The sequence below is a fragment of the Protopterus annectens genome, chromosome 11.part0, assembly GCF_019279795.1.
Source record: "Protopterus annectens isolate FY-2018-M chromosome 11.part0, PAN1.0, whole genome shotgun sequence".
NCBI classification, from domain to species: Eukaryota; Metazoa; Chordata; order Ceratodontiformes; family Protopteridae; genus Protopterus; species Protopterus annectens.
Window position 1 is genome coordinate 403272918 of NC_056745.1, and position 27176 is coordinate 403300093.

At 38.3% G+C, this 27176-nt stretch overlaps 1 protein-coding gene across 3 annotated transcripts in view; it reads right to left on the reverse strand.

Annotated features, from left to right (window-relative positions):
- Nucleotides 1-27176, reverse strand: part of SCYL2 (SCY1 like pseudokinase 2) — a 1725360-nt gene that overhangs the window by 230102 nt on the left and 1468082 nt on the right. For all 3 annotated transcript variants that reach the window (XM_044087896.1, XM_044087898.1, XM_044087897.1), the window contains one exon: nucleotides 11832-11892. In XM_044087896.1, the coding sequence (XP_043943831.1) occupies nucleotides 11832-11892 (61 nt within the window). The remainder of the gene's footprint in view (nucleotides 1-11831; nucleotides 11893-27176) is intronic.

Here is a 27176-nt window from a genome sequence, read left to right on the forward strand (position 1 = left end):
ATTAAATATGGTATAGTTCCCGCAAAACAATGAAACATTTTTACTCGGTCCACAAGACAGGAAGAAATAAAGAAATGCAAGCTTTTCAAAGTCAAGCCTTTCTCTTGAAATATACACTTCTCAGATTGTTAAAAGTGGTACTTAAAGGATGGAATAAGACGGAGAAAAGCATACATGCATGAGACAGAAAATGGCATTAAAAAGTACACATACTACTTTCTGGGCATGCTTAGCTGTTCTATCCAATTTGCCTGAACACATTCACTGCATTAGTGATCAAGGTCAAGATCTTAACTACTACTGACAAAAGTAAAAACAAATCTAGCAGTACTCATCTGACAGTATCAACCCCTAAGACCTAAATAAAATGCAACAAACATTAGCATTAAATACTGTCTAGAAGTTGAGCATTTCAAATTGGGTTAAATTTATCTAATTTTGTTATAATTTACTGCAACTCCTCCTAGCTCATCTGGATATTCCAAGTTAATCTTAGTTGTTCTTTAGGAGTAACTTGTAAAGATCTGAACAATTATATTTTACAGTGTCAGATATCATATGATAAAACCCAAGCCCTCTACATTTTAGTCATAACAGATGGAAAGGTCTCCTGCGGTCCCTTTAAAGGGTTAGCAAGAACAAATTCTCACTGCAAGCATGATTAGATGAATCTTTAATGCAGCAGTAATTTTCTCATATTTGGCCTTGAAAAACAAGAGATTCCAAAGGTTCAAATGTAAAAATGTGAATAAATTTGAGAAAGCACTATTAAACAATGCAACATAAATGGTAACGCCTCCTGCACAAGCAAGAATGCTAACTTATGCAGAAGAATGCTCCTAGAAATGCTAACCCAACTAAATAGAAATAAAGAAGGCCCCCAGGTATGTGCACATCATCCATCAAAGACTGAAAATTAAAAATCCACACCTACTCCGAAGGGTAGCTCACCGTCATCATGAGTGGCATCCATCCTATTCAACCAATCACACAGTAACAACCTTCACCTATATCAAAATGATTTACAAAATATGTAAATGCGAAATCACTCTTGTGGGTTAATCTCTTATAAAATGTAGATAAAATGCTAGTCCCTGAAATGTAATCACAAAATTAACAAATAGTAGTATTTTACACAACTGTACCATAACAGTAAATGTCCTTCCATATCACTGTTGCAGTATTCTTCACCTAGGGGACCTCCTGCCAAGGACAGTTCAATGTCCAGCCAGTATACCAAGACCTCTAGTACTTACAGGGATTGTACTTCACACGTATGCTCCCCACACAAGGCATAGGGTAAAAAGGTGACATATGGATGCACACATTCAGAACTGAAAAAGCCCCAGGAGGAACAGACTGTCCTTGGGGACAAGGAGAATATGTGTATCTAGAGGGAGAAAAATGAAGAAGACGAAGAACCCCTTGGCCAGGAGGACAAGAAAAATGCAGGGCAAGAACTAAAACAGAGGGGGTAGACGGGAGGGAATGAATAATGCAACAATGAAGAGAAGGGCTTATACATGACATTTCTGACCTTTTGGAAAAGATAAAAAACAATAAATTGGTCAACAAGGAAATTCTGGCTAATGGTGGATGTTTGTAGCCTTTCCACTAATACACGCCATGAATGGGGTATGAAGGTCTTGAGATATTTCTTAGGAGACTGTCCCTTGTCTAATATTCTGTTACACCAACAATTTTTTTCAATTTAATGGTAGAATGTATAGCGAAGGGGCATAGCTATGGGGCATCTTTTTCTGCCCAAAATTCACAAAGATCCTCCTCATCCCCCAGGCCGACCAATTGTGGCAGGTAATGGCTCCTTAACTGAACCATTATCTGAATTCCTAACTAAACACCTCAAACCATTATTGAGATGGGTAAGATACAGAATTCAGGACACCACAGAATTTTTAGGCATCATAAATGATATGCAAATAAAAGACTATTGGTTGTAATGCACTTTGGACGTTAGTGCATTATACACCAACATACCATATTGGGCAGGGCTAGATGCAGTAGAATATTGGCTATACAAATCAGAGCTATAAAAACCAGGCTTTAACACTTGTCTTGTATGCCTAACTGAACATGTTCTCACCAAAAATGTTTTCTTCTATGGAAAACAATCTGATCTCCAAATACGGGGTACTGCAATGGGCGCATCATTTGCCCCCATATATGCAGATCTATATATGGCATACATAGAAGAACAAATCATTTATGATGTTACACACACATATTTAATGGAAATTGATATTTGGCGTAGATATCTGGATGATTGCTGGATGGTGTGGAGGTCTGATGTGGAATACTTGATGGAATTTGTCGAGCATCTCAATGACAATAAATGGGGTTTACAATTTACTATCAACTATGACCAACACAAGATCACATATTTAGATGTGCTGGTAACAAGGAATAAGGACAACACCCTCTGTACAGAAGTATTCAGAAAATATCCACAATAACTCCATGCATCCAGCTTTCATGCAGCACATATCACCAAAAAATCCCCAAGTCTCAATTCATTAGGATGAGACGTATTTGTTCAGAAGAAAATACATTTGAGGTTTTTCGTAAAGATTTGTCGAATAGGTTCCAAGAAAGGGGCTACAGTATGGGTTATGTACATACAGCAAGCAATTATGCTGCAAATTTGGACAGAGAAGACCTCCTCAAGTATAAACATAAATCTCAGAACACAAATAATAATCTACGATTTATTGCTACATACGGTAGAAATACAAACAGAGTCACTGATGCCATTAGACGACGCTGGAACATCCTTCTAGCCAACAATGTTTTGTCACAACATTTATCTGAGACCTGCATGTTCTCATTTAGAAGGGGAAAAAATCCTGGATCTCATTTCAGTCATTACAAACATCACCATGATGCCACTAACCAGAATATGACCCAAACCTTAATTTCTGGAGATAAACTTGTGGGCTGCATGCTATGTGGTTATTGCAGCCATTGAAAACATGTGCTAAAAACCAAACAATTCTCCAGCAGCAATTGCAGTACTATATATCAGTTTTTTTGCAAATTGCAGCACAGATTGTATCATCTACATTTGCAGTTGTCATGCATTTTACATAGGACAAACATCTAGACATCTCAAGTTACCTATTTCTGAACACCTCAGTGATGTTAAATGTAAAAGAATGAGTAACGCCCTGCATAAACATACTCAAACATACCACAGCAAAATTTCATTTTACCATCACTGATAAAATAATAGGCGACCGATCTAATAAATCTGGTCAGCATAGCAAACTAAATGTACAAGAAAAGAAATGGATTGTGAAATTAGGTGGACTTTTCCAGCCTGGTCTTAATGAATATTTATGATTTTGTACACTAATGAATATTCATGATTTTGTACACTAATGAATATTCATGAGCTCACCAATAAAACTGTGTGATTAATTATTTCTATGTGTATAAAAGAACCTCAAGATGTTTTGGGAATTTACACTGATGAAGACTAGGTTAACACCATAGCCGAAACCGGGCTGTTATCCTTGTGTTTTTTTACTTTTTAACTAATTAAATTAGTTTATACAGCTCACAGTTGTTGGCTTCTGCTTTTTGTTGACCATGTGTTTTTGAGCCGTGCAATCACTTCCGTGCAGGGGAATTCCTTTTCAGGGCATCTTTTGCCCCCATGTATGCCAACCTGTTTATGGGTTTTTTTGAGTTAGAATTTCTTTATCATATTGGGTTTTACAAAAAAACATGTTGTCCGATACTATAGATACATTGGTGATTTAATATTTTTATGTGATGGGGGAGATGTAAAAGCTAATGACTTTTTAGGTGATTTACATAATAATCAGTTTGGTTTATGTTTTGATGAAGTACAAACAGGTAGGAATGTTATCTTTTTAGATCTAGAATTGGAAGGTGTTGTAAATGTGGCAGTGAAAACTAGAACACACAGGAAATTTGAGGACGGCAACCACTTTCTGCATGGTGGGAGATGTCATCACCCCTCCCCCCATTTGATGAGATTTTCACCTTATGGAGAATTACTCCGTATAAAAAGACTTTGCAATGAACAAAAGGTTCTTGATTTAGAGCTTAAAAAGATGTGTGATCAATTTAAACAATGGGGCTATGATAGCTCTTGCATTCAAGATGCATATTATAAAGCATCCACTAATCAGCTAGCCAAAGATGACAGACATGATACGGGCAGAAATAATAAATGGTATAGTAACATAAAAAGTGGACCTGGAGATAAAGAAAATAAAATGACGTATTTACAGAGTATAATATTTTTGCGGATATTTTTTTCCAGTATTGTGAAATATTATTGGGACTTTTTATTTAAAGACAAGAGTTTAGTTGGGTTGCTCCCTGACAAATTATGTTTTTCTTATAAGAGGGGTCATAATGTGAAGGATATGTTGATTCATATTTATACCACACCGGTTCTACATAGGAACATGGGTATGGGAGAAGCTGGTACCATTCCTTGTAAGCATTGTTCTGGTTGCACACATATAGTTTATTTTTTGTTTATTATTTTACATTTGTTGACCGGGATAGTCCGACTGGATGCATGTCCATTTTCAGCGGAGGCCTGGGGAGAAAAGCTCTAAGGGTAAGCAGATACAGCATTACATAATACCAGCATTACATATTACAAACAGACTATTTACAGTGATTACATAAGTAAGCAAGTTAAACAAGTTCCACAGGTTAGAGTTAATCCCGAGCGCAAATCAGGATTAAATTAAATTACACAGTAAACTGGTTAACAGATTTTTACACATTCTAGAGAGAGAGTTAGCCAGGCTTGACACATTGACATAGCCAGTTAAGTGCCAAATGTTGTATGAGTCTAGTTTTAAATTGACCTAAGGTAGAAAGTAAGGTAATATCAGCTGGAAGAGAGTTCCAGGGTCTACTTAGAGAGTTTGCAAAGAGAGAGAGTCACCAGCTATGTTATTAATTTTGCTAGTCTGAATTAGTAGTTTGTTAGAGGATCAAAGAGGTCTAGGATTGTTATAGGGGGTGATAATATTTTTAAGTGCAGGAGTATTGTCGGGATTATAGAGGACTTTATAATTTAAATTTTATAATTTAAAATTTCAATTTTTTGACAGAATTAATTATGTGACTTATACACCTAAGGAGTTGTATAGTTGTAATACAGAAGGGGTGGTATATGCCCTGAAGTGCCCATGTAATCTTTTCTACATAGGAAAAACAAAAAGAGCATTTAGAACTAGGCTCTTTGAACATTTGAGGGATATAAGAAACCAAAGGGTGGAAAATTCAGTTGCCATGCACTTTTCTTTGTGCCATAATGGGAATGAAAAACTTCTTAAGGGTACCATATTAGAAAAGGTAAAATTTTTTTATGGATAGTGATTTAAAACAGAAGCTACTTTTTAAACAGAGTTTATTTATTTTGAAATATAGTACTCTAACCCCTCATGGCCTAAATTTAGAATGCAATTGGAAAGGGTTTCTGTAAAGTATAGGGTTTTTGAACCGAATTGCTTTATTTTACTTGCTTATTTTACCTGTTTTTTTATTTAATTGTTTAATTGAATTATTTATATTAGTGGATTTTTTAATGCAGTGATGTATTTGTTTGCTGGTGCTATGTTTTTTGACTCTTGAAAGGCCTTTTTGGCCAAGGTGCTGCAGCTTTTATTTGTTTTTGTACTTTTTATATTAAAATTTGGGTCTCTTTCATCTGTCCTACCACATCATTGTGGCATTCTTCGACTACAAGAGAGAACAAGAGCTCAAGATGAAGCCTGGGAGGAGGAAGACACAGAACAGCCCTCAACAAACTCATGCAGGATAGCCCTAGCAAAGCTTGCCCTGGCCCTAAAAATAACATCCAACTTGTAATGAAAGTATGAACACATGACCAAGTAAGCAGCTTCAAGTAAGGAACTGGTATCCAAACTCTTGAAAAAGCACCAAAGGAGGCAAATGCCCTAGTAGAATCCACCTTTTCCAACAATGAAAGGCATTTTCCATGAAAAGAATAACAAAAAGAAATGGCCTTAGAGATCCAGGAGCAGATGGTTTGTTTAGAAACAGCCAAACCCAAAGTCCTGTGATGAAAAGGATCAAAAAGCTCAGGTTTGCAAATAACTTTAATTTTATCCAAACGATATCTGAGCAGTGTATGCAAACACAAGGTGTGAAGAACCCTCTCATTGGCACACTATAAAAAGGAAGGAAGATGAAGAGACAACTTATTGACTACTCTGGGTAAAAAAAGAAGGATTACCAAGAAGAGACACCCTACCTATGTGAAAAACTAAGAAAGGATGAATAGCCATGAGAGCCTGAGGTTCAAACACCCTCTAGGATGCAGTGAGAGTCAAAAGAACAGACTTGTGAAGTACAATGTTGCAGGGAAGCTGAAGAAGCAGGTTCAAAAGGAGCATTAGTCAATTTTTCAAGTATAAAACTGAGGATCCAGGAAGGTGGAATAGGCTTCCTGGGAGGCCTGATATGATGGATACCTTTAAGAAACTCCTTGACCTTGAATCTAGAGGCCAGTGGAGACAAGGGCAGACAAACAGAAATTGCTGACAGGTGAGCTTTAACTGAAGAATAAGTCAACTCAGCATGGAGCAGATTACACAAATGACTAAACCAGAGGAACCTCCACAGATGGGGGATACTGATGGTGAGAGAGGCACTGGACAGAAAGTCGCTTTCATTTGAACACACATGATTTCACTGTAGTCTGTCTGCTGGCCTCCTGCAGAACCCGAAGCACATCCTCAGAAAAGAGGTGCCTCATCCACAGCTTCAGTTGAAGAGTGAACAAGTGAGGATGGATAAGAGATCTCTTGTCTGAGTGAGAAGGTCCACCTGTTGAGGTAACTTGTGGTGATTGCCCATGGCCAAGTGAGAAGGGGAACCAATGCTTTCTGGACCAAAAGGAAGTCACCAGCAAGATTATGGGAGATTTCTGCCTGATCTTGACTCATGGTAACAGTGGAAGAGGTGGGAAGATGTACAGAAACATCCCCTTCCAAGCAAAGGACAGGACGTTCACTTTCCAAGCCAGATGACTTGGAATTCTGGAAGAGAATAGAGGATGTTGCCTGTTCAGAGTGTAGGCAAAAATGGACAATGTACAAGAAGACACATTGGTGAAGTAACCATCCGCAAACCTGTGTGCTGGACCTGCTCAAGAAGTCTACCACTAGATTGTGCTCTTAGGGAATGTAAACTGCCTGAAGAGTTACTTGATACTGGGTAACTAGGTCCCAGCCCAGCAAAGAAGATAGGACTTGTGCCACCCTGCTTGTTAACATACCACATTACTGAGGTATTGTCTGTGAAAACTTTGACAGGCCGGGGATGAAATAGTGTGTGGAAAACTGGAAGAGCCAAAAGCAAAGCCCTCATCTCCTTTACACTAACGTGGTCTGACCTCTGATGAGGAGGCCAGAGATCCTGAATCTTGAGGGGGCTACAAGAGGCACTGCATTCCCTGTCCAAGAGTGTCTGTGCTAAGTTGGAACTGGAGCTTGAAAAGGAAACCCTAGGTTGATTGAAAGCAGATGAATCCATCAGTGAAGCTCAAGCTTGACACAGGGAAGGAATGGTACTGAAACTCCAGGGGATGACATTGTTGGAGCCACAATGACTTGAGGCACCACTGAAGTTTTCCTATATGTAGCCTGGTGAGAGGGGGCATAGGAATTGTGGAAGCCATGAACTCAAAAACCTTGAAAAATTTTCTATCAGAGACAGTCGCCAGACGAAGAAGGGAGTGGAAAAAAAACAATGAGAGACAGAGATGCCAGCATGCCAACTGTCTGAAGACTGCAGCAGATGAAAATAATACCTTGGGAAGGAGTCAAAATTGATTTCTGGAAGGTTATGTAAACCCCACACTCTGCACCAGGGAAGCAGTAAACTGGAGATTCCACAGCAGAGTGTTGAGGGAAAGATGTTGAATAAGCAGATTTCCTAAATACGGAAAGATCCTCGAACCTTGCAAAAGGCAATGATAGGAGTGAGGCATTTGGTGGACAGCCTTGGGCAGGACAAAGGCCAAACTGGAAAGCAGAGAACTGATAATGGAAGGAAGAGACAGAGAACTATAAATATTTCATGATGAGAGAATGGAAGGGGATGTGAAAATATGCATCTTTGAAATCCAGAGAGATCAGAAGGGTCTGGGGTTTAAAAAAAAAAGGAAATAATGTCTGCAGAGATAACATCCAAAAGGAAGGAATCTTGAGAAGGTGTTCAGCTAAGAAGGATCCATAATTGTTCTCCAAGCGCCCTCCTTCTGTGGGACTGGAAACATTCTTGAGTAAAACCCCTTCCCCACCTGAACAGAAGGCATGGCTTGAATGGTGCCCTGAGCCAAAAGAGTGAAGAACCTCTGGGAAATGACAGAGCTGTTCCCAAGGAGGTTGAGGAATGCCTGAAAAGGGAGGAAGGGACTTTCAAACCATGAAATCTCTCTGATGGATAATGGACAGAACTTAAGAGTCTGAAGTGACCTTAAGCCAATTTGAATGATTCAGGGACAAGGGATCCTGGGAGATGGCAGGAGGAAGCAAACTGTCAAATAGAACATGGCTTATCCTTGAAAGCAGGCTTCTGGGAGGGAACAGTCTAAGCAGACTTAGCAGGAGGCACACGCCTAGAACCCTTCTTGCCCTTGGGAGTAGGGCAAGACTGCCTATGGACAAAAGCAGACTTAGAGGGCTAATTCCTCTGAAATTAAAAATATATTTCAGCTCCTGCAAGGCTTTACCCTTAACCTGACAAGAGTGGAAAAGTTCAGCTGCAGCAAATCCAAAAAGATTTTTTATTATCCTAAGGAGCATCCAAGAGTTTGGCCTTTATGTCACCAGGAAAAGCCTGAAGAAAGAGCCAAGAATAAAGCCTTATAACTGAACCAAAGTCAGCAGTCCTAATTAAGGCATCAGCTGCATCATAACTGCATTTGTCTGAGTGCAGGTCAACTTGAGAAGTACACCACAGCAGGGAAAGAGCCATAGACTTCCCCTCAGAGTCAAGAAGATCAGAAACCACCTTAGAAACCTAAGAAAGGAGGACCAAGACATACCTGGTCATATGAGTCTGGTAGTTGATGGCCCTAAAGGATCAACATTTTTACCCACCCTATCCATGGCCTTACTGCTCTTATCAGAAAGCAACAGGCTTGGTAGAGGGCAATAACTTGGACAGCTTGTCAGAGGAGACAAATTACAGAAGGGTAAGATGAAGGACATGTATAAAGAAATTTGTACTCTTCAGGCACTTTATAGAATATATCTAGATTCTTAGGTGCAGGGGGCTAAGAGTAAAGGACCACAGGCACTGCTCAGAAAGTATCCAGAAGGGCAGTCAAAACAAGAGGAACAGCAGATGGCTTAGGAGACTTCATTTGTAGGAGGTCATAATATCTCTTCTGAATCTCAGGGACTTGAGAACAATCGCACTTAAAATAATCCATCACATGGGCAATGGTATACCCAAAGGAGAGTTCCTCCAGTGGGGAATCTGGACTAATGGAATACTCCTCCTCTGAACCATAGATCAAGGGGGAAGGGTTTTGGGAAGAGTAAGGCAAAGATTCTTCCCGAGTCCAGGTCCTCATCTTAGGAATCCAATTCACTAGGCCTTTTAAATGGAGAGGATGACCAGGGAAGAGCAGGCACAGAGACCCCCCTGAGGTGGCTTCAAGGCCATTAAAGCATTAAATAAACCCAGAGTGACATCATGCCATTCACATTGGGGATCCTTAACAGGGGAAATATGCTTCATCTTTGATTCTTTTTCTGTGGAACATCCATATGAAACACCTTTGTAGGGTCAGACCTCTGGTGAGACTGAACAATGGTTGTAGGACTCTCCTCCCTAACAAAGATCAGAGGAATCCTCCTTGGTCCTTCGGATATTCAGGTACAGATGTCTGAAAAGCCTCACATGATGTCCCAAAAGCCACGTCCATGCCGGCCTCCAACAGGCTCACGACAATGGAATCTGAAGTAACCACCAGATGGTCCTCTTGAGATTTCACCAACCTCGAGAGTGAAATGTCTGGGTAAGGGTGGACAGTAGCCAGCTAAGACCTAGCTTTTTTGGCCTCCTTCTTGGTAGACAGCTGGCTCTTGGGATAGGAGGATTCCACCACAGCACACTCAGCCAAAAACTTAAGACACTGATTCTCCAGGTATATGGACATGGAAGAGAGACGACTACACAGGGTCATAGGCACAAATGCCTGGCAGATAGAATACTGTGAATGATTGTGGGTAGCACCCAAACAGAAGAGACACTGGCAGTGATGGTCCTTATAGGGAATCTGCCTCCCCCACTGACATTTTCCCTTTCTGGATGACATGAACATAGTAACCACAACAAATAAGAGACAGACAAAAAATCCCAATGGGGCACTTATCTGAAAACACAGCTTGGTATCCAGCATAACAGAAGGACATTCAGACCGATGTTCAACAATGGCGTTCAGACTGATGACAAATAAGTTCTAACTGTGTGCATCCTTACGTCACCTTTATGCCCCAATGTCTTGGGAGGGGAGCATACGTGTGATATACGATGCCTATAAATAATACAGGATTTGATATTCTGGCCAGACATTGTGCTGTCTTTGGCACCCCTTTAGGTAAAGAATATTTATATATATTTAGGTGTGGTTCAATGTAAAAATATTGTGAAAAAAGAAGATGCACAGATTTTGAGAGTTCTTCCTTAAGTGCAGTTTAGTCAGCCTCATGGTTCAGTGGCTGAAGCTCTGCCTATATCAAAGATCAGGATTCAAGAGCAGAACCACTGGAACCATGCTGCCAGCTCCAACTGCATAGACGGATATAGCCCTGACTACAACCCAGTCAAGTGGAGTTGTCATGAGGGGAGGAAAGTAATGAGGACGCTTGGTCTAATCTTATGTCTTCAGGAAGAGGGAAGGGGCATGTGCTCAAAGAATAATTCCACATCAGAATCCCTGGAGCTGAACGAAGATCATATGGATGTACCTACCTTACTGGGGAGGGGAGGCAGTTTATAATGTTTTATCATGTTGCATGGAGAGGTATGGAAGTGAATCACAAAGCCCACTGCATGCTAATCTGTTGGACACCTATACGCCTGCACAGTGGGAAGATAAGACTGAAGTAGAAAACTCCATTCTACTTCAAAGTTGACGGTCCTACTCATTCCCGGTATGCCCTACACTCGAATGCTATAGTCCAGGGGCATGATGGATAGTACGGAATGAAGCAAAAAAAGAAAGCCAAAAAGCAAAAAGTTAATTGAACCATGTTAACAGAAGGCTAAACAGCGAATGAAGGAAGGAAGCTCAGAAGTTCTAAAACAGCATCCCAGGGACTGCTACTCTTCTGTGAGGAAGTAGTGTGTGTTGGACATACTGAACACCAGTAAAAGCAGAGGTGACAACCACATAACAAAACCCAACTAAATATTTGGAAACAGGAAAGGTACATATGAGCAAGGTGTAATCTCTACATGTCATTACTACTAAACACCAGGTCCAGTTTCCTAATGGATAGACAGATGTATTTTTTCCTTCAAAATGCCATATCTAGCAATCGAGTCCACTGAAAGACCCCGAGAGAAGTAGAGCATCAGACCAACAGTCAGTTAAAAATACCTGGCTAGTAAGTGATGCAAAATAAGCAGATCTGCTCAAAGCCAGTAGGTACTAATGTGAACTATAAGGACACTCAAAATGAAAAAGGAACAGCTCTAAGTGGAAAAATGATAGGTAACATTTCAGGCTGGCATAAGGAAAATGCATGTATATATAAAAAAAAATACCATTTTACCTGATTGCCATTGCTTCCTTTACTGTCCTCTGTTTTATTCACAGAATTCAAATCCAGTGTCCTGAAACCAGAAAGAGAAGGAATTAGCATGTTTAAGAAGAAGAAATCTTGAAATAAGTGGCTACTAACATGTTTAAGAAGAAGAAATCTTGAAATAAGTGGCTACCAACATTTTTATAATACTCTTCTCCTCCTGTTAAATGTCAAGAGTACAAAACATTCAAATAAGTGACTACCAACATTTTTCACATTACCATACTCATACTGTTGAATGCCATTTTGATAAAGTCACAACAGTGGGTAGGATTATAAATAACTGAACTATAATGAGCCACTCTAGTATTGTTAAATCAACCCAGCCACTATGATAACTTGACAAAGAATTAAAGGGTAATAGGCCAGCTCTTAAGTCTATAAGGTGGGGTTCAAACAGTCTAAGACAGAAGAATCAGCTCCTGTACCTGGGCAGTATAAATTCTTACTTAATTTTATAATACTTCAACCTAGGGGCCACCAGTACATTTACACAAATGGGTTCAACTGTTGTAAACCTGATTATTTAATTAAATCAAGTAGTGCTGTGGAAAAAAAAAACACGTGGATTACCTACAATTACTTTACAATGCACTGCTGTTCAGCTGAAGTATACATTCCCATTACAAAGTTATAGTTTTAAGCTATTCAAAAATTTTAAGAACTAACAGGCTAAGAAATTAAAACTGCTACTGGTTTACTAGTGCATCAAGTTCATGCCTCTAGGATGGACACAATGAAGAATGGGTTGGAAATTTTGAAACTCTCTCAGTGGTACTGAGACATGAGACTGTACACTGAGGCACCTCCAGAAACAATACTGTACTGTATAAATCTCTGTTTCAAGACCATAAGTATGTTATAACTTAGTTAAAATTAGTAGAGGGCCCCATGTCATTCATCCTGTCAGGATAAAGCAGACAAGCGGTTGTGGGTTCCGTTCAAGCAGCTTTATTAAACACAAACACATCAGGAAAGAGGCTTTGTAGCTTAAACTTAAATAAACTTATAAACAGACTGACTACCACACTCATACATGTTAGTACTCTTGCCATTTGCAGCCTCACTGTCTCTCCTTCTTTTAATGGACAAAGAAATCTGCTAGTTTTATCATAGCTAGACTGCTGAGAAGAACGCTTCTTATAAAGTTGGGCTTTGATTGCTCTGCTGTTATTAGCATTAGGCACCAACAAACTACAACTGATAGGCAAGGTTGTTCTGGTTTGCCTAGATAGACGTCTCTGAGCAGGTGAGCAAAGTAGGTTGTCATAGGGTATATTTCTGAGATTAAGTAAATTCAAGAAGGTATTGGTATTGTCACACTTTGACCTCTCTAGTAATTGCTTTGCACTCTGTAATGCACGCTCAGCAAGGTCGTTTGACTGTGGGCATTCAGGATTACTAGTAACATGGATAAAGTCCTACTCTTTTGCAAATCTCTAAAACAACTGACTGATAAACTGAGAACCATTGTCAGAAATAACTGTGTGGATTGAGAAATTACGTTTCTTCTTAGTAATAACAGCACTGGACACTAGGTTAGGCAGCAAATCAATCTCAAACCAGTTTGAGTAAGAGTCTACCAACACTAAATAATGCTGACTGTTCCACTCAAACATGTTAGTGGCTACTGTTGACTAAGATAGTTCAGGAATTTGGCTTAACTGAAGTAGCTCTTTTTGCAAATGCAGCTTAGTACTGTTGCATACTGAACAAGAAGAAAGCATTTTATCAATGTCTTTCGAAAAAGAAGGCCAAAATACTAGTTCTCTCGTCCTTCTTTTGGTAGAATTGGAACCTGGGTGGCCACGATGCAAAATCTGAATGTATTCACGTTGTAAAGGAAGTAGAAACAACAACTTTTGGGCCTTTGAAAATGATACCATCTTCCATCAGCATCTCATCTCTGTATGGAAAATAAGCTGCACTTCTGGGGGTACACATGATTGTTTTGACGGCCATCCTACATTGATGTAAGTGGTTGAGCTTTTGCAAAATTGGATCAGTGTTTGTATGATCTCTTAGCTCATCAAGTCTCGTGGTAGAAAAATTACGCACTTCCATGACATCTAAGTCAAAATTCTCTGCATCAAGCTGTTCTGTTGTACTTCTGGGTGATCTGGATAATATCCGCCAGATAAAGAAGTGTGCCTTTTGTATAGATCATTTTGAAATTATACTTTTGCAATTTGAGCATCATTCTTTGTAGTCTTGCTGGAGCGGAATGCATAGGCTTCTTTAAAATAGTGACTAGAGGTTGATGGTCAGTTTCTATCTTCTCCAAAGCCAACTTCATGCTACTCAAGTCAGAAGTTACAAACTTCATGACACCCATGCAGATGGGAAGTTCAACTGCTGAGTCCTACACTAAGGCACTGTACAAGCACATCCACTCGTGCATGAATTGTGCCTTCCCAAATAGAACCAAGATGCTCTCCTCCAAAAAATGGAAGCCAATCTGGTGGTCCCCTGCCATAAACAAACTTTACAACAAAAGGAAGAAACTGTTGCAGAAAAGAGGAAAATCCCAGGATGCAAAAAACTCCCTTACCAGCCTCAGTAAGAAGCTGAGATCCCTCATAAAATCCTCCAAAGCTAGTTATGAAAATAAAATTGCCAAATATTCCAAAGACAACCACAAGGCATTCTATAACTATGTCAAGAATCTAAATGGCAATGCTCAGATCTGCTCTGAGCTACAACAGAATGGCATTAAATATAATGATCCCAAGGATATTGCCAATATCCTGGCAGATCGATTCAGTGCCAACTTCACCCCCCTCTCATCCCCTAAATGGCCCATCTCAATACCGGAAGATTGCCAAATTCCGGTAATAATGGCCACACAGGTAAAAAGCACACTCTCCAAAGCTAAGAATACAGCATCCATGGGACCAGATGACATCCCGGGCTGTGTACTACATGAACTATAAAATGAACTGGCACCTCACCTAAGTGTCATGTTTAATCATACCCTCCACTCAGGATTCATGCCCACTGAGTGGCGCACAGCTACAGTTATTCCACTCTACAAGGGGGATCCACCTTGGATCCTGGGAACTACCGCCCCATCAGTCTGACAAGCCTGATCTGCAAGGCCATGGAACGTATTATCGAGGAAATCATAAACAAAGATATTGGCAACCTTAAAACACTGGACCCCACCCAGTTTGGATTTGTGAAGGGCCTATCTTGTCTCCTGTACCTGATTGACTTCTTCAAATCAGTCTCCAGAGCCGCGGACGAGGGTAAGGCAGTCTACATAGCCTATCTGGACCTCGCCAAAGCCTTTGACACCATCCCCCACTCTGGAATCATAGATAAACTTACTAAGCTGCGCATTAATTCCTACGTCACTCGATGGGTTGCCAACTGGCTTACTGACAGAACCCACACTGTAAAAGTAGCTGACTCCAAATCCAGCTCCAGACAAGTGGAGTACCTCAGGGTTCAGTCCTGGGACCTCTCTTGTTTGGCATCTACTTCTCTGAAGTACAGGCCAACACTAATGGACTCTGGCTAACAAAGTTCGCAGATGACTGCAAATTGGGAACCATTATTGAATCCCCAAATTTTGTCGATATGCTACAAAATGGCCTTACAGAAACAGATGACTAGTGCCAGAGCCATGGGCTCAAGCTCAATGCCAAGAAATGTATAGTTATCCCCTTTGGGAAAAAACATGTACCCGTGAATTACCACATAGGTGCAGTACATTAAACACCGAAAGTGTGATAAGAGACTTAGGGACACAGGTGACAGTGGTCTCACCTTCAATAACCACATTGCCACAACAGTCAGGAAATCCTTCTATGTGGCACACCTCATCACTAAGGGCTTTTTATCCAGAAAAAAAGGAGGTCCTTGTCCCACTGTACTCATCCCTCATTAGACCCATTATAGAATACAACACCCCATTTGGTATGTACCTCTCAAGACATCTGCAACAACTGGAAAGGCCGCAGAAATACCTCACTAAAAGTATTGCAGGTCTAAAGCAGATGCCCTATGCTGACCGCCTTAAAAAACTCCAGTTATACTTTGTCACATACCGAGGCAATCTCTGCTTAACATACAAGGCCATTTCAAACCCAGAGCTGTTGGACATGCTACACTTAAAGAAATTCCAATCCCTCAGAGCCACATGTTCCAGGGATCTAAATCTTGTCATCACAATAAACAAAACATGCTGGAGGGATAGGTTCCTGACACAGAGACTCCCCAGACCCTGGAGTAGACAGCCCATACATGTCAAGCAGAGCACCTCTTTGGCCCTCTTCAAAAGGAACCTTGATGATTGGATGGGAAAAAGGAAATTCACCCCAGGGATCACGTCAGTCGCATTGCTAGACAGGGGTCGAGGGAAGTAAATAGTGTGGGAAGTAAATAGTGTGGGAAGAAATGGCCATGGAATTGTTATGGCTAGGCTTGTATAGGCCCCTAGGGCCGATAGCCTAGTATCAACCTATGAACCTATGGATAGCTCGGCTAGAAATACAATCATGGAACTTCGAACATGTGAACACAATGGCCAAAAGTACTGCATCTCAGTTTGGGTAAAAACAGGTCTGCCCTCTTGAAGAATAACTGCACCAAGACCGAACTTTGAAGCATCACAGGAGAGAACCACTGGTTTGTGGACATCATAGTACCTTAAGGTAGGCCGGTTGGCAATTTGCTGTTTGAGGTACTCAAGTGTTTTCTGGTGTTGTTCTAACAATGACCAGGTAATATGTTTGCGTGTCAGCTCTCTTAAAGGCACTAATAACTCACTAAAATCAGGAATAAATTTGGCAAATAGTTATGGTTACCAAGAAAACGCTGTGAAGCTTGGACATTGTCTGAAGCTCGCATCTCAAGAATGACTGCTTGTTTAGAAGGATCTGGTCGTAGGCCTGTACTGGTAAATAAATGACTTGCACAAGTAACTTCTGGTGGTCTGAATTTACATTTCAGAGGCTTGAGCTTTAAATTCACTTCACATACTCTGTCCAGAACTTTCCTGAGGTTTCTGTCATGTTCTGCTTCACCACTGTCTCCAACAGTAAATCATCAACTATTACTGCATGCGGGTAGCCTGAGGAAATTTGCTCCATTGCATGCTGAAAGACTTCACTGACAGAATTTATTCCAAAAGGCATCCTGAGGAATCTGTATCTACCAAATGGGGTACTCAATGTAGTCAGTAGTGAAGATTTGCAATCAAGCATTACTTGCCAAAATGAACTCTCTGCATCTAAGACAGAAAAAACAGTGGCATTTGGCATGAGGATGGCAATCTCCTCTACTGTACGCATAGGATGATGAGGTCTTTTTAATGCCTTGTTCAAGTCTCTTGTGTCAATCCATATTCTGATTTCATCTGAATTTTTCTTATGAGCAGCTACCATGGAAGATGCCCACTCAGTTGGTTCTGTGACTGGGCAAATCACACCTTGCTGCACCATTTTGTCTAAATGGATCTTGACTTTGTCCTGCATAGCTACTGGAACTCTCCTTCCTGGTCTGACCACTGGACTGACCTGTGGATCTACTTACTTGCAGTACACAACTGGAAGTTTGCCTAGCTTGTCATCGAAAACATCGGAGAAAATAACATTACTGCAGCTGGAACTGGGACATGTGCTTTCATGATGGACTTCTTTGGTAAAAGAAAGCAGTTTCATTCTTATACTGTTGCTGAGACCTAATAATGACTGCACAGGTCTTCTAACTACACAAAATTGCAAGCTGTAACTGTTCTCAGCCGAATAGCATGAAAGCACTACTGATCCTTTGGTTTGAATCTTTCCACCTCCATAAGCAGCAAACTTCACACAATTTACCAAATTAAGTTGCTCACCAGCCCTCACTTTAGCAAGCGTTTTTGCTGACATTACATTACAATTTGAACCAGTGTCTACATTGAGCTCTGTGGGTTACCATTAATCAGGACAGTACAAAATACTTCATTCTTTGCCAACATATCTACTGCATTGACCTTTTCACCGACCACTGATACACCATCTACACAGAAAGTAGGGTTCCAGCTCTCTACATGATCAACTTGCTTTTTTGAGATATCTTTCTTAATAACTGAATGAGGCTTGCTTGATTTACAAAACTTCTGAAAGTAATAAAATTTTTTACACTTTTGGCACTGCTGAGCAAATGCTAAACACTTCTCTCTTTTAGACTCACGATTGGCACCACAATGATGACAGTTAACAATAAGACTTGACTTGGCTTTGGCTTACTCACTCTTGTACTGCACTGAGCATGCCCTTTTTACTGATCTAGTCTTGGAACTTGCTAGAAAGCTACAACGTTTCCCAAGGGAACCCCTCAGGGGCTGCAGCTGCCATGTGCTTAAGCCTGCTTCTGCTTTCCACGTGATGCATGCTGTCCATATTTGCTCTAGAAGCTGTTGAAACTATGCTCTTATCACTTGCAAGCATACTTGTGTGCTTTTCTGTGAGCTCATGGATTTGGCAAATCTCTATGGCTTTGCTTAACATTAAATCACTGTCACAAAGTAAAATCTTTCTCACTGCAGCACTATTAACACCACACACAAGCCTGTCCTTTATCAACTCATCTTTCAAGTCACCAAACCTGCACGTTTTGGCCTTATTTCTCAAGTCAGTGATATAAGCTGCAAAAGTTTCAATTGGCTTTTGGTTTCTTGCATAAAATAAGTGCCTCTCTAATGTATTTGTTTAGGGTTTGCACATTTCACTAAATTTACATTTCAAGTACTCAGGGTCCTCTCTTGATTCAGCTGATACCACAATATGGCGGTTTCCCCCTCTCCTGCATACACTGCTGGCACATACACAAATGAACGCTCTCTTTCAATGGTCTCTCTCCTAGCAAAGTTAAAGAAAATGAATGCCCTTATATGTGCATCTTTGTCAGAAAAAAATTGCTTGTCAGAAAATATTGTATTTCTTCTCAAATACTCTCCAATTCTCTGCTACATTATGATGAAACACAAGTGGACTAGGTATGCAAAATGCCTCTGCCATCTCAACACACAACAGTGAAGGTGCTTGAAATTATGTATGAACACAGACACATAAATATTTATGCCAGTACTTGTAATTATGTTCAACAGCACAACAAACTCTTTGAAATAACTTCACTTTGCCAAATAAATCTTGTAGCACAAGAGCACTTTGAAATCACTGTACTTTGTGAAACCACTCCTTATCAGTGTAAGAAATACTTTGAAATTACTGTACTTTGCAAACAAACTGTACACAGCAGAAAAAAAGCCCAGAGTAAGAAACGCTTTGAGATGAATGCACTTTGCAAGTAAACTGTACAAAGCATAAGAACTTTTCAAAATGGCTATATTTGGAAAATAACACTATAGAGTGTATAAACACTTTGAAATAGCAGCACTCTGCGAATAAATGCACACAGCACACAAAACATTTTGAAATGGATGTACTTTGCAATATAACTACTTTGCACACAGCAAAATATATGAAATAATTGCACTGTAATAAAGCACAAACTCTGCAAACACTTTGCACACTCTGAGATGCTTCGAACAACTCCAATAATGCTTTGAATGGCTTCAGTCAATGAGAAATAGTAGTTTATGCCCAAACACGGTCTTTCACTAAAAAACATGCAGTCTTCTTGCCCTTTAAACTTAATTTTGTCATTTTATTGTACTTGTTCTATCCTTTTAATCTCTTTTGATGCTCATTATACTGTTCTTGTTCCCATTTTACTTCAAACATGCTCATTATGCAAACCAAAGGTAATTCTGAGCCCCATATGAATATTTCTACTAGTTTTATTAAATATTGTAGTTTTGAACATTTTGTTTAATAATGTGCTTTCTGCCTTTCATTTTATTAATATATTTTATGCTACTCGTTTGATTAATATTGCGTTTTATGCCTTACAAATGGGTCTGTTTCATTTTCTTTGCCAAATAAATCATTTGTGCAAGGTTTTGTTACCTTAAGTTTGTTTCCGGACTTTTTTGTTTGTCAGAGTTCCATTTCACTCAACCAGCTCAATCTGCCTTCACCTTCAACTCAGCGCTTCATGACCTGAAGGCGTTTCTCTCTTAATCCCAATTCTGACACCATGTCGCTCATCCAGTCAGGATAAAACAGACAAGAGGTTGTGGGTTCAGTTCAAGCAGCTTTACTACACACAAACACATCAGGAATGAGGCTTTGTAACTTCAACTTAAATAAACTTATAAACAGACTGACTACCACACTCCTATATGTTAATACTCTGGCTGTTCTCTCTAAATGGCATTGCTGCCAGCACATGCTCACTATTCATATGCATTTGCTTACATTTGGAAATGCTTCTTAAAGGTACATACACATGCTCTGTTTAACAGCCCAAACATACTTTGAGAATTTAGACAGAGAAACAGGAAGAAAGGTACCAAGGTTGACTTAGTGGTATCAACAGTAAATGGCCCTTTCCAAACAGCTTATATTTTAACTGTTCAACAAAGATACATCCTTTGTGACAACCAAGGAATTAGTAGTACCAGGGTAGGATGGCCCTCAGCATCAAAGGGCAGTGTTTTTCAATTTATTTAAAGTAGAACCTGGCAAAGGTCAAGATTCAGTTAGGTGGTCTATATGGCTGTTTTTCTCCCTTTTCTAATCTTGACTTATGAGAAGAACAATTAGACAAGAGTGTCCTGAGATAAAGGTATGCACCATATGCCCTTACGTTTTCAAGTGTATGTGTATACATAAATTAATCCATACATACACAGACAGAAATCATAAACGGAACTGAACACACTAAACATTAATAAGGAGACACACTTGCAATACTAAAGCATCTATGTGGAGATTTTCTGCTCCATCTTTACTAATGCTGAAAATACAATAGATATAACTGTTCTAAGAGTGGACTCTCCTTTGGGGGTTTATTATTGCTTCCACTCAAACAAGGCAATTGTTGTAAAGCTCCCATGCTCTGGGTCACATGTCACCTACACTGGCGTAGATTGCAATATCACACTGCACTAGTAAGCCTGATTTCTGAGCCAGTCAGTTCACCCGAATCACTCACTAAGCATCTTCCCTGCAAATCAAGAAAATTGAGACCAGACACCTACACTGTTTATATGCACAACCACGTATCACCAATAAGTGCACCAGCCTCTTTTTCTTAAAATAGAAAAGGATTTATTCCAAATACGCTAGCCAAACAAACATGAAAAACTTCTGATGATATAACAGTGTTATGTTAAGCTCTTTCACCCACTACAATGTGGGCTTCCTCAGAACACTGAAACACTGAACAACCACTCCCTTTATTTGAAATTTGGCGCCACAATTCTCTCCATCCGACTTTTAAAGTCATATACACATATAGCAACCTTATACCCAAGTCTAAAAGTATATATGCATATAAACAACGTATATAACCTATAAAATACATTTGACCACTATAAATCAAGTATATCACCTAAAATTATGTATAAATTGCAACTCGTAAAAAACAATGTATATATATTTTTGTAGTAAGTATATTAACACGTGCTTGATTATTATACAAATGAAAAAATAAAAACCTATTAAAAGGATGTTACAAAACTGTTTGCTAGTGTTGAACCGATTATAAACTGGATCACCACTCTCTCAGAAAAGATGTTCAATAAACATAATAAACAATATATAGACTTTAACAAAAATGAACATTCCAAATAAATTTTTTTATACCTCTAAAATGGTTTTACAAGAAATATAGTCATTAAGTCCTGGTGGATCCGTGGCATCTACATATAATTGCCACCATGTTTCCCCAAACGCCAGTAACGTTTTGTAATCGCATCCCCTGGGATCAAAATGTATAATTTCTAGTATGGCAAATCTAAATTCATGGGTATCTCCCATCTTTTCAATATGCCTGTATAATGCATTTTTGGTAGCTCTCTTTCTTATACAATAAATATAATCATATATATGTTGTCTAAAGCTTCTTTCGGTTTTTCCTACGTAAAAACCAGAACATGTAATACACTTTGCCATATATATGATCATTTTTGTCTTACAATTGCCATACTTAAATTTAATCCTTGTGTGACCTATGTTGTCTAACATACTTGCTGCTTCTAGTATGAATCCACATTGATTGCACATCCCACATTTTAAAGTGCGTTTCTCTTTGTGGTTTTTAATAGTGGACGTCATTTGATTATTTTTTTTCGAAATACCATTTTATATTGAGACCCATTTTGAGTACAAATCTGGGTTTGGTTCCTATAATGTCTATCCAACTTGGTGTCACTCAATAACAAAAAACAGTACTTTATTAATATATTCTTAACCTGTTCTATCTCTGTAGTAAATGTTAATATACATGACCTCTCATATTGAATAATGCTAGCTTGATTGTCTATACTGATATTACTTGTACTATGAGATCTGAATCTATGTATATCTCCAGAACCTAACAAAGGTTTATATTTGTTTCCCCATTGCTTAATAATATATTAACTGATTTCTTCCATCATCTTAATTGGATATCCCCTCTCTTCAAAAAGTTGTGTAATAAATTTTACTTTGTCTACCATCTCCTTCTGATGTGAGGTCATTCTTGCAGCTCTTGTACATTGACCCTTAAATATATTGTACTTCATTTTCTCTGGATGGTAGCTCCCATATTCTAGGTAATCGTTGGAGAAAGTGCTTTTCCTATGTATGCGTGATTTTACTTCCCCTTCATGTCTGTATATAAAGGTATCTAGATAGGGTAATCCTATACAACTATAAGCATGGGTAAATTTTAAAAATGAACTACTTCCATTAATAAATTCAAGAAATTTAATAAAGTTGTCTATACTATCATCCCATATAATATAAATGTCATCAAGGAATATTGAATAATGTTTGATTTTCTTATAATATTCACTAGTAAACAAAATAGTATCCTCCCAATCCAACATAAGGTTAGTGTAAACTGGTGCACAGGCAGCGCCCATTGCCACACACCTCGTTTGATGGAAATGTTCACCTTCGTAATAAATGAAGTTATTGTCCAATACTATGGACATACATTCCAATATCAAACAGATATTGTCCCACTCTAATTTACTGTGTCTTCTGATGCTGTTACAGAAGGCATCCAGGCCTTCCTGTTTAAGGATGCATGAGAAAAGATCTATAATATCCACAATAACCACTATGCTGTTCCCGTTCAATGAATTCACTGGGAAATTACTTAAAAATTCCCAAGAATCCTTTACCATGTGACTTATGTTGTCATATACTGGTTTAAGTATAGACACTAAAAACAACAACTCAAACTGCTAAAACAAGGTGAACGGAAACTATAAGAGCCGGCAAAGGAATAAAACAAAACTGTTTATTGTGAGTGCTTTCGGCAAGTTCGTTGCCTTGCCTTCTTTAGACAAACAGTAAAAAATTCAAACAGGGTTCTCTTTATACCCAATTTACTCTTAATTGGGAAATTTAGCTTAGGCAACAGGACAACGTGACTAACACATAAGCTTCCATTCTATAAAATAGAATAAAATAAAATAAATCCCCTTGCCATAAGAGGAATACATCCAACAATAAAAGACCAAATAATCTGAAAAATACAAAATATTATATAAATAAACCGATAAATAAAATCTGCTTTAAAAATACATTTAAACAATTCTAATATTAAAAACGATCAAAACACAAACTCCTTACTTAATGTGTACTAATTAGTCAACTACTGAGTTGAAAAAATTCAGAGAAGCAAACAAGTGCATAAAATAATGTTGCAACGGTCAGGGTTTTGCCATCCTGCTGTGTAAATATACAGTTAGACATATTATAAAATTAACCAACAAGCTGCATAAGGTAACCAAAATAGCCATGAAATAAGTGGTAAATATTCAAATAGGCTAAAGGGTATTATGTGGACTTAAATTGTTCCACGAACGTTAGTAAACAATCCATTCTCCCAAAAGTTTGTTTAAATAAAAAATACCCAGTTATTCATCTTTTTAGTGAAAGGAGCTTCAAAATGCATTTGATGGATTTTTTAGTACACTTAATGAAGATAACGCCTCACCCGAAGGTTTCGACGAACATACTGAAAATGCACTCCTTAAAAATATAAATGACTGACGCAAAACTTTATAAATGTAAGAAGTTACAACTGGAAGTGTCATATCTTCAGGAGTGCATTCAGAGAAAGATCATACCTAAAGGTTTACGACAATGGCGTTATCCAGCAGGTCTAGTAGATAATTCTAATTTTATGCACTTGTTTGCTTCTCTGAATTTTTTCAACTCAGTAGTTGACTAATTAGTACACATTAAGTAAGGAGTTTAAGTGTTGTGTTTTGATCGCTTTTAATATTAGAATTGTTTAAATGTATTTTTAAAGCAGATTTTATTTATCGGTTTATTTATATAATATTTTGTATTTTTCAGATTATTTGGTCTTTTATTGGATGTATTCCTCTTATGGCAAGGGGATTTATTTTATTTTATTCTATTTAATAGAATGGAAGCTTATGTGTTAGTCACGTTGTCCTGTTACCCAAGCTAAATTACCAAATTAAGAGTAAACTGGGTATAAAGAGAACCTGTTTGAATTTTTTACTGTTTGTCTGAAGAAGGCAAGGCAACGAACTTGCCGAAAGCGCTCACAATAAAGAGTTTTGTTTTATTCTTTTGCCGGCTCTTATAGTTTCCGTTCACCTTATTTTAGCAGTTTGATATATTGGTTTAAGCCAGATATCTATAATTTTTCCAATAGGAAAGGTTTTGGATTTGCTGCCTGATACTATGGGTCTGAGGGGTGGATCTAATACATTTTTATGTACTTTAAGTATCCCTGCCAGAGTTGCTAGTCTGGGATACTTAACCTTCACGCCGTCTAATATTTTATTTGTTATTCTGCCATCAATAAGAAATTCCTTGAGGTATGAATCTATTCTCTGATATGCAATATTAACCTCATTAATCAATGTAGTTTCATAGTTGCCTGATTGATGTAATATACCGTACATTTTTTTAATACATAAATTATCTAATATGACCACCCCTCCCCCCTCATCTGGCTTCATAACTCTGATGTTATTATCCATCTGTAAAGTTGTTAATGTTTTAAGTTCTTCCAGAGTTAGATTATGGCTTAATTGGTTATTTTCAACCCTATTATAAAGCTGATAAATCTCATGCATCACTAATTTTTCATAGTGGTCCACATGGAGATGGCTGGGAGGAACATACGTACTTTTTTTTCTTTATTTGGGACTCTACTGTATCAATGCTGCCTGTTTTCTGACTGTCCTTGTATAAGATAGACAAATTAATCTTCCTCACAAATTTCTTAATTTCACATAGACTGTCCACCAAGTCAAAGGTAGGGGTAGGAATAAATTTAATTCCTTCAGCTAATTCAAAATGTGTCAACTGAATTTGTGTACTAGAATAATTAAAGATGTTAAAATTGTTGTAACTGAAAGTGTACCCATCTACTACAAAGTTTTTGCTTCCTTGATTTTCTTTTGGAATTTCACCTAATTCCTTCTCTTGCCTTTTCCCCAGTTCTTCTGTTTTGTTTTTTTGTAATACTGTGACTGATTCCTGCTCACTGGGTATCTGTTCCCATAAGTTTGTTTTGTTCCGTCTCCTACCCAATAAAAATGTGAATCATGTTCCTGATTGTACTTATTACCTTGTGTATAATTCTCAAAATGCTGTTCATTGTGAACTCTATTGCTAATCTCTTCTGTATTATTTTCAATTGTCCATTTATATACTTGTCCTTTCTTATAATGTTCGATATCTCTAAGAATCTTTTTTTGTTTCCTTTCACTAATATGTAACATCTTTTTTTCCGCTATAAAATACTGTTTCTTGTATAACCTCTCCCATTCAGAAAACAGTAAGTCATCAACTATTTTGTTGTTTAACATTTCAACTTTTTGTACCAACTTACTGAGTTTCTCATCATTAAATTTAATAAAAAGCTTCATGTAACTAAAACCACATTCATTAAACACTTGGTTGAACTCAGTAACAATAATGTCATTAATCTCAATTCCCATAGGCATCTTAAAAAATCTCAAGCCCATCGGGACAATTTTTGAGTCCAAACATTTTTGCAAATAAGCATTGTCCACAAGTCCATTAATGGCAATTAATTTCTTACCCAGCATGTGTATCATGTCCTTCAGGGTTCCCGTATTTTCCATTTTGGAATTTACGGAACTTTCCCCTCTACCATTCACTTTATCAAGGTTGCAGTTGTTAGATAAAAATTTATTTAAATAGTTATCCTTGTCTTTATTCCCATTACCATCTAGTTGGTCATTGGTTGAATGTAATATGATGCAACAGCACCTTTGTTAGTCGTGTTGCTTTTCCCCACCACAGCAAATAGTTTTGTAACATCCTTTTAATAGGTTTTTATTTTTTAATTTGTATAATAATCAAGCACGTGTTAATATACACACTACAAAAATATATATACATTGTTTTTTACGAGTTGCAATTTATACATAATTTTAGGTGATATACTTGATTTATATTGGTTAAATGTATTTTATAGGTTATATAGGTTGTTTATATACATATATACTTTTAGACTTAGATACAAGTTGCTATATGTGTATGTTGTCGTTGTGTCTTTCTGCTTTTCCTGGTTAGGGGTCACCACAGCGTAACTCCGATCCGCTAATGATTGGCAGTAGATTTTTACGTGCCGAGTTGCCGGCTCTGACGCACAACCTTCAATGAAGGTACGCCCATTCACGCATGTCTCCACACCGAAGACATTCTAGCTGAGAATCGAATAAGACAACGTCTTACTGTGAGGCGACAACGCTACCGCAGCACCACCACCGCAGTCTATATGACTTTAAAAAGTCGGATGGAGAGAATTGTGGCGCCAAATTTCAAATAAAGGGAGTGGTTGTTCAGTGTTTCAGTGTTCTGAGGAAGCCCACATTGTAGTGGGTGAAAGCGCTTAACATAACACTGTTATATCATCAGAAGTTTTTCATGTTTGTTTGGCTAGCGTGTTTGGAATAAATCCTTTTCTATTTTAAGAAGAGGCTGGTGCACTTATTGGTGATACGTGGTTGTGCATATTTCTGAAGCAAGCTCTTCTGTTGTATTCAGTTGTCTTTTTACTTGCACTGTTTACAAAGGTGTGCACGTGTACATACACATTAGATATATATATATATATATATATATATATATATATAAAAAATACACACACACACATACATACACTGGATATAAAAAGTGTACACACCACTGTTAAAATGCCAGGTTTTTGTGATATAAAAAATGAGACCACAATAAATAATTTCAA